This window comes from Orycteropus afer, unplaced genomic scaffold, assembly GCF_000298275.1.
Source record: "Orycteropus afer afer isolate SDZICR_OR568_19922 unplaced genomic scaffold, OryAfe1.0 scaffold00104, whole genome shotgun sequence".
Classification (NCBI taxonomy): domain Eukaryota; kingdom Metazoa; phylum Chordata; class Mammalia; order Tubulidentata; family Orycteropodidae; genus Orycteropus; species Orycteropus afer.
Genome location: NW_006921691.1, coordinates 868816 through 878394, shown reverse-complemented (window position 1 = coordinate 878394; position 9579 = coordinate 868816). Strand labels below are relative to the sequence as shown.

Genomic DNA, 9579 nt, shown 5'->3' with positions numbered 1-9579 from the left:
TCTTTGGTCTTCCTTATTCATTGTCCAGCTCTCACATGCATATGAGGCGACTGAAAATATCATGGCTTGTGTCAGGCTCACTTTAGTCCTTTGCTCCTCAGCCCTTGAAAGAGGTCCTTTGCAGCCGACTCGCCCAGTGCTATACGTCGTCTGATATCCTGACTGCTGCTTCTATTGGCATTGGTTGTAAAACCAAGCAATGTGAAATCTTTGACAACTTCAATCTTTTCTCCATTTATCATGATGCTTCTTTTAGGTCCAGTTGTGAGGATTTTTGTTTTCTTTATATTGAGATGTAATCCATACTGCGGACTGTAGTCTTCAATCTTCATCAGTAGTGCCTCAAGTCATCCTCACTTTCAGTAAGCAAAGTTGTGTCATCACTGTATCACAGGTTGTTAACGATTCTTCTTCCGAACTTGATGCCACATTCTTCTTCATATAGTCCAGCTTCTCGGATTATTTGGTCAGTATATTGATTGAATAAGCATGGTGAAAGGATACAACCCTCACACACTCACTTCCTGATTTTAAACCATGCAGTGTCCCCTTGATCTGTTCAAACGACAGCCTCCTGGTCTATGTATAGGTTCCTCATGAGTACAATTAACTGTTCTAGAATTCCCATTCTTCTCAATGTTATCCACAGTTTGTTATGATCCACACAATTGAATACTTTTGCACAGTCAATAAAACACAGGCAAACATCTTTCTGGCATTCTTTGCTTTCAGCCAAGATCCATCTGGCATCAGCAATGATATCCCTTGTTCCACGTCCTCTTCTGAATCCAGCTTGCACCTCTGGAAGTTCTCTGTCAATATACTGCTGCAACCAGATTTTACTTGTGTGCTGTATTAATGACATTGTTCGATAATTTCCTCATTCTGTGGGATCACCTTTCTTTGGAATGGGTACTAATATGGATCTCTTCCATATTAGTTAGCTAGGTAGCTGTCTTCCAAATGTCTTGGCATAATCAAGTGAGTGCCTCCAGTGGGGCATTCATTTGTTGAAACATCTCAGTGGGTATTCTGTCAATTCCTGGAGCCTTGTTCTTCCCCAATTCCTTCAGTGCGCTTTGACTTCTCCCTTCAACATCATTGGTTCTTGATCATATACCACCTCCTGAAGTGGATGAAGATCGACCAGTTCTTTTTGGTACAGTGGCTCTGTGTATTCCTTCCTTCTTTTGATGCTTCCTGCATCATTCAGTATTTTGCCTATAGAATCTTTCAATATTGCAACTCAAGCTTAAATATTTTCCTCAGTTATTTCAGCTTGAGAAATGCTCAGTGTGTTCTTTTTTTTGGTTTTCTAACTCCAGGTCTTTGGACATTTCATTATGGTAACTGGCTTTGTCTTCTCAAGCTGCTCTTTGAAATCTTCTGTTCAGCTCTTTTATCTTGTCATTTCTTCCATTTGCTTTAGCTACTCTCTGTGAAGGGCAAGTTTCAGAGTCTCTTCTGACATATATTTTGGTCTTCTTTTCTCATCTTTTTAATGACTCTTGCTTTCTTCATGGATGATGTGCTTGATGTCATCCCACAATTCCTCTGGTTTTCAGTCACTGGTGTTCAATACATCGAATCTATTCTTCAGATGGTCTCTAAATTCAAGAGGGATATATTCAAGGTCACATTTTGGCTCTCGTGGACTTGTTTTAATTGTCTTCAACTTCAAGTTGAACTTGCATATTAGCAGTTGATGGTCTGTTCCACCATCAGCTCCTGGCCTTGTTTTGGCTGAAAATACTGAGTTTTTCCATCGCCTATTGCCATGGATGTAGTCAATCTGATTCCTGTGTACTCCATCTGGTGAAGTTCATGTGCATAGCCACCATTTGTGTCATTGAAAAAAAGGTATTTGCAATGAATAAATCGTTGGTCTTGCAAAATTCTACCATGTCATCTCCAATGTTATTTCTGTCACCAAGGCCAAATTTCCCAACTACTGGTGATTCTTCTTTGTTTCTAACTTTTGCATTCCACTCACCAGTGATAATTAACACATCTTGATTACACATTTGGTCAATTTCAGACTGCAGAAGTTGATAAAAAAATCTTCAATTTCCTCATCTTTAGCTTTAAAGATATCATAGAGATACCACCTTGGAAACCCAAGGAGGGGTCGTTGAGGCTGAAAAGGACTCAATGGCAGTTGAGTTAGGTCTAGCTTTTTCAAACTGCACCACGCCATCATCTCCAACTACAACTACTCCTCCTCAGTACTCTCCTTCCTACCTTAGGGTTCTGTATTTCACTGAAATGTCTCCTAGAACTCATGAACTGCCAAGGAAATGGCTCATGTGGTTGTGGAGACTGGAAGCCCCAAATCCATGGGTCAGGCATTGGTCTGGAGGATTCTCATTACTCACGTGGTTGCAAGGGCTGACGAACCCAAATCAGCAGGCCAGACAACTTGCTGCTGTCTCAAGCCACAACGAATCAGGGATGAGATGATGACAAACAAGATGCAGGGTCCAAAACAAGAGAGTGAACTTTGCCAAAGAGTTCATATATAATCCCTCAAGGAAACTAAGGCTGGTGACTTGAGTCACAGCCTCTAGTAAGGCAGGACTCAAGATACATCCCCCTCTAATCCTGCCTCATTAATATAATGGAGCAAACCAAAAAGCCAAACTCACTGCCATCCAGTCAATTTGGACTCACAGAAACCCTCATTGGGTTTCTAAGGTGGTAAATCTGTACAGAAGTAGATTGCCCCATCTTCCTGACATGAACAGGCTATTGGTTTTGAACCACCAACCTTATGGTTAGCAGTCAAATGCCTTAGGCATTATGCCACCAGAGCTCCTTACATAATGGACAACCCACTCCAAGACAGGACTATAACCTTATAGGTATAGAGTCTAGGACTTGCAATACATCACAAAATGGAGAACTATAGCTAGAAAGAACCTATTAAGTAATTCACTGCCATCAAGGAGATTCTAATTGCAACTCCATGGGCAGAGCAGAACTGCTCCAGAAAGCATTCTTGGCTGTAATCTTTAGAGAAGCTGGCCACCATTTCCTTCTTCCACAGTCAGTGTGGATTTGAACCATCCACCTCACTGCTAGCAGATGAGTTCTTAACCATTTGAGCCATCAAATTTCCTTTAATAAAGTCTACAACATTTTAAAAATAACCATTTCTTTAGGCTTTTTGGACTATTTTCCCTAATGTCCCTAAACATGATCAGACAAAACAATGTAGTCCACAGACGTAGCTTGTTGATGGTAAGGCAAAAATCCAAGACAAAATTTTGTCTATCTGGTGGAATGGTACCATTTATGAAAAATTTCACAAAAATTTGTCTCAGCTAAATTACTTGGCCAAGATTTGGCCAATATCCAGCTTTAGTAAGTCCAAACCCCAAACCCACTGCCATCAGGTCAATTTTGACTAATATTGACCCTATAGGACAGAGCCGAACTGTCCCATAGGGTTTCCAAGGTTATAAATCTTTATGGAAGCAGACTGCCTTATCTTTCTCTTTATAGAATGCCTGGTGGGCTCAAACTGCTGACCTTTTGGTTATCAGCTGAATACTTTTAACCATTGCATCACCAGAGCTCCTTTAGTAAGTCCAAGTTTATATTAAAGTATCTCATTTGTCTCTCTACAAAGAAAACAAAGTGGGATAAAAAAAGTAAAAGATACTGAGTTCTTATATCTAAAAATTCATTATATAAAGAGTGATTAAAAAAAAAAAAGAAAAAGAGTTAGCAACTCTTCACATGTCCCTAAAATGGAAAGTCTATTCCTTTACTCATGCAAGATTAAAAAAAAGTCTTCTAAAGCAAGTATATACTAAAGTTGAATTTTTCCAGTTATATTACATTTTTATGGAAGGAAGAAAGTAAATATAAGCTGTTGTTGAAAAACAGTAACCAGTTTCAGTTAAGGGTGCAAAAGTATCTTTAGACTTTTGAAAAGAAAAAGATAACAGAAATGGTATAAAATAACTTTTATTTACATAATTTATAGATATAGAACATAACTGCTTTCTTTGGAACAATAAAATTTACAAATGACAGATATTGCTTTATTGTCAAAGATTTTTTTCAAGCACGATACTATACGTGGTCACTTCTATTTAAAATAACACCGTGGTAAACAGCGGATATTAATATTCTTATCTGTGCCTCAACCATTTACCAACAATTAGGCTTTTAAACCGCTATGCTGATCACCTGCTAAGAAGCTAAGAGTCCAGGAGGAAAAGTCAAGAAAAGATAAAGATCTTTAATCATATCTCCTTTAAGATTTACAAAATACAAATTCTCTGCAACATCTTTATATTAATCTGATTTAACCAAGGTGTGAACAGTCTTTCCACCTTGTAAAGTAAATACACTGATTAAGTTTCTCTTTTTGCAAGATTAGTTTTAAGGATATAACAGTAGGATAATTTAGCTTGTTGACTTGATTCTCTGACACAAAGATAAAATTATTCATTATACAGTAAGAAATGACACTGTCCACAATATGTATTATAGCTGAACAAGTGACAGATATTAACAAAGTTAAAAAATAAATATTACACAAAGGATAAAATAATAGTTTAATTGTGGCAATCTAACATTCAAACTGACACTAATAAAGAGAAATCAACTTTCCCAGAATGAGATTTTTTAATTATAAAACAGAGTATTTTTTTTAGCAATGTGACTTACTATCACAATTTTGGGGGATATATTAATCGCATGAAATAAATAAATGAATACCTATAGAGAATTTCCACTCAGATTTATAGATCCATTTTTGGGACCAAAATGTTAAACTGTAAATTTCACTATAAGACAATGAATAAGAAATGCTCTAAATGTAATAATTTTAATAAATTAGCATTACTGTTATAAGTTGCTGAGCCATATCCTACTTTCCTAATGAACTTGAATATTGGCCACTTTTTAATATACAAACACAATTATCTGGACTTTAAAATATCTTTTCAAATGAAATACTAATCATTTCAAAATACAATCAATACAATGACTTCAATGATAACTCATAGACTTCAGCACCATAAATTAAGATAATTACTGTCTAATGCTGATGTCGGCAAACTTGGGGTCAAATCCAGGCATGGCCATTTGTTTAAGAACTGTCTATTGCAGCTTTTACATTACAATGGCAAGGCTGAGTAATTGCCACAGTTACCACATGGCCCAGAAACCAAAAATATTTTGCAGACAGTTTCCAACTGATGTAATGGATTATGAACCCAGAAGTTTTTCAAATAAAATGAGAAAAAAGAACACCCATTTAGAACTTTACTTTGAACCACTAAAAATTTGCTGGGGAAGATACTAGAGTTACATCTCAAATCTTTAAATTAAAAATAACCAGTAAATTCATATCGATAATAATCACCAATTTTAGCAAGACCTGTTATTTTGTTTTCAACATCACAAATAAGTTCTGTGCTTAAAGACCTAAGAATTCTCTGTGCAGAATTTAATGTGGAAAATTATCAAGAAATTAGTTTTTTCAAAGATGGAATATATGTGTATAAGAAAGAATTTTGTATGGGAATTTGTCTCATACAGGAAGTTAAGGTTCTACTTCCCCCCATGCAAATCCTGAGATTACCCACAAAACAGAAAAAACAAAAAATTCACAAAGTCTATATACTAAACTATGAGCAAAAAGTGTTCAAAACACATACACTATGATACACTTATAGTTACATCACTTAAAATATCCTTAAATTTAAAGATGGAAAGGAGACAAACATAAATTTGTTAATGCCTTTTTACCAACAATCTGAGAGATGAAAATAATTAAAACTGGATATCTTTTTAAATAAAAAAAATTTAAAAATAAATAAGCTCTTTGATGTTTCCTCTGTATAAATAATAAGTTTAAATACTAGTTCTTCAATTAGGACAAATGTTACATCAATGTGAATTATAAAAATACATATTTTTCAGTCAGTCAAATAGTTGATAATAGAAAAATTTTTAGCATTTACCATACTAAAGTGGAGTTTCACAATTTACTTTCATATACTTAGAGGCAACTGAAAAGGCCTTCATCATTAAAAAAAAAATTCTTTACAAAAAGAAGTTTGGTAAATGTTAAATACAATCAACCTCCAAATACATCAGTACTGTGATTTATACAAAGAGACATTTATCCACAACATCCTAAAATGTCCATGTGTGCTCAGCACAGAACAAGTCAAAATGTAAACAAGAAGTATGATTTGTCTGAGAAGCAGTCTTAAATGCTTGGCATTTCTAAAATGCAGAATTAATCAGAATGAAAGAAATGAATCAATCAGCAATGTTTCCCACTGATTATAAAAGCTTCAAAACCAAGCTCATTAAATTCAAAATCAACCTGTATAAAAATAGATAGCGATGTTCCTTTCTAAATACTGCTGGGTTGATGGGATTAACTCTGGAATTCCAGGCTTGAAAAAAAAGCTGTTTTATTCTGTTTCATCCACTTCAATAAATATATCATTAAAGAAATATTCAGAGATGGTGGTTAGCTCCTCTTCAGATGTCTGGTTTTGGCTACTTTTGCATTCTTCTTTCAGTAAGGGCAGATCACAAGGAACCTAAAAAGGTAATAAAAATAAGTCTGCAATATAACACTGATGCACTGCTATTGATAATCTAAAATGGCATAAATTATCTGAAAAGCAATATAACAAATACTAAGAACTTTAAAAATGTTCATACTAGAGTTCTGGTAAGATGGCAAAATAGGCAGAAAGACTGCACAGACCCTCTTCAACAAAGAAAAGGGTAACCAATGAACACAGATACAGAAGATAATCCTGGACCCCTGAGCTTTGAAGGGAAGGATACAGAAGGGGCCTAAACTCCAACTAGCAGAAGAATTTGCATTAAATACCAAAAAAGGAGACATACAGAACTGCAGTCTGGCAGTGATCCTGACAGCACAGATGGCTTGGATATTGCCGAATAGTGGTAGGACTTAGTAGTGGTAGGACCTAAGGATTAACCTAAAATTCCGGCCCTGATAGCCAGGGGACTACATGGAGGACTGCACTGGTGACTGGGGAATAAAAAGGGGAAGCAGCAAAAAGAAAGGCAGGCTGAGCTGTGGACTTCTGTCTGTCCGCAGGGCACAGTCATTTTGAATGTTTACAAGCAGCTTGACCATTTTGGCTATTTAAAGCGACAGCATTCTCCCAGATTCCAGGGACTTAAGAACAGGCTCTGTTCTTAACAGGCTCTGTTCCAGACATCCCGGAAACAAGGACTACTGGAAAGGTGTGACATTCCCCTTCTTACTCTTATATCTCACACCCTCTCTTGGTGAATGGAGGTGCGGCCATCCCTCATTCCCACCTTCCTTCTAGGCTGGCAGGAATTCCATCCCACTCTTTGTGCTTCAACGGAGTCTAGGTGCCCTGTCCCAACCTATCCAGATTTTTTTTTTCCTTTTTCCTTTTTTTTTTGTTAGTTTTAGTCTCTATTAAAACTACTACCATTATTATTACTTTTGTCCTTTTCATTATCATTTTTTATTCTTTCCTTCCCAGGTTCTAGTTTTCAGCTTTCTTTCTTTTCTGTGTCCCTGGTTCCATTTGTTTTTCTTTTCTTTTTCTTTTTTGTAGGTAATCCCATTCATTTTTCTTTTTGTGTTTTTCCCATTTTTTTCTTCATTCTTCCCCTTCCCTACTTTTTTCTCTTATAACCCTCTCCCCAGATATTGTGCTGTCTTTTTCCCCCTTTTCTCTTTTGTGGTTACTGTTCCTGTGTAATTACACGCTGTTTTTTGTCCATTTGCATTTATTATTTGATGGTTGGTTATTCAATTGTTATTTTTGTCTAACTGAGTGGGAGACAGCAAAAGTCCCCATACAACACTAATACACCCACATCTCCTGTAGCTTCACTTACTGAGTGAGAGTCACCACCTCCTTCTCCACCAACAGGCCTACGATAAACAACCACCAAGAATAGCCTGACTCACCCATAGCTGCTCTTCACAAACAATTAACAGAGATCTAAATACAACAATGTCACAATGTCTCAGAGACAACAGACCATCACAGTCCACATGAAGAAGTAAGATAAAGTGGTAGAAACAAGGAATCAGGATACAGACCCAGAACACATCCCTGAGGAAGAAACAGCATTGGAACTCCCTGATAAGGCATTAAAAAGAATTATATTTAGATTTCTTCAAAGGATTGAGAGACAGATCAAGGAAAACACAGAGAAATCCATAAAAGAATTTTGAAAGAAAATACAAGAACAAAATGATAAAATAAATGAAAAACTGGAAATGATACAAAATCTACAGACAGAAATCTGGAAGATTAATACTAAATTGTCAGAAATAGATAACACATTGAAAGGGCAAAGGAGTAGAATTGATGCAATGGAAGACAGAATTAATGAGATTGAAGACATATACATGAATACTTCTTTGGAAAGGGGTCAATGAGAAAAAAGATCAAAACAAAATGAAGAAAGCCTAAGTATAATGTGGGATACCATCAAATGGAATAAGCTACATGTCATTGGAATTCCAGAACAGGAAAAGAAAAATAAAACCACTGAGAAAATTGTCCAAGATTTCTTGGAAGAGAACTTCCCTGATATGATGAAAGATAAGAATATATACATCCAGGAAGTCCAACAAATCCCAAACAGGATAGATCCCAAAAGAAAATTACCAAGACATATATATCATCATCAAACTCATAAAAACCAAAGACAAAGACAGAATCCTGAAAGCAGCACAGGAAAAACAAAAATTTACTTATAAAGGACAACCAGTAAGAATAAGCTCTGATTTTTCAGCAGAAACCATGCAAGCAAGAAGGCAATGGGGTGGTAAATGGGATGAAAGGAAAAATTTTCAACCAAGAATTAACTACCCGGCAAAACTGTCCTTCAATAATGATGGTGAAATTAGGAGATTTCCAGAGAAGCAGAAACTAAGGGAATTTGTTAAAACCACACCAACCTTACAAGACATGCTAAAGGGAGTCATTTGAACAGAGAACCAAAAATAACAAAAACAACCGACCAATAATATACAACATGACATAACCCAGAATCCACCGCTATGGACATATCCAAAGTAAAATGAGCTTACAAGTTTGTAAACAGGGAACCAGAGACTTCAACTGGCAAATGAGGACAACTACAAACAAAAAAGAGGGAAATTACTGTGTAGTTACAAACTTCTAAATGGTGAGGAAGTCAAGAAAGTTGCAAGATAGAATGGACTATTCCAAACTCAGGGAGAAAATTATAAATCACAGGGTAACCTCAAAGAAAAATGTTAAACCCTCACATCATAATAAAAAAGAGGACAAACACAAGTATTCAGCAAATACTAAAACAACAGCAACAAGGAAATGATAACACTATTCATAAATATAATGAGCTCAGCACAGAAAATAATATGGAATAAAGAAACCAAGGACATCATGAAATTACACGTAACAATATGACAGCAATCAGTTCATACTTGTCAATAATTACACTGAATGTTAATGGATTAAACACACCACTCAAGAGACAAAGAGAACTCAAAGAGTTGCAGACTGGATAAGAAAACAAAACCCATCAATA

General features: G+C 36.0%; 1 protein-coding gene across 1 annotated transcript in view; it reads right to left on the bottom strand.

Annotated features, from left to right (window-relative positions):
• Positions 1-6443: 6443 nt before the first annotated feature.
• Positions 6444-9579, bottom strand: part of BDP1 (B double prime 1, subunit of RNA polymerase III transcription initiation factor IIIB) — a 217727-nt gene continuing 214591 nt past the window's right edge. The window contains exon 41 of the mRNA XM_007943362.1: positions 6444-6575. Coding sequence (XP_007941553.1) covers positions 6444-6575 — 132 coding nt within the window. The remainder of the gene's footprint in view (positions 6576-9579) is intronic.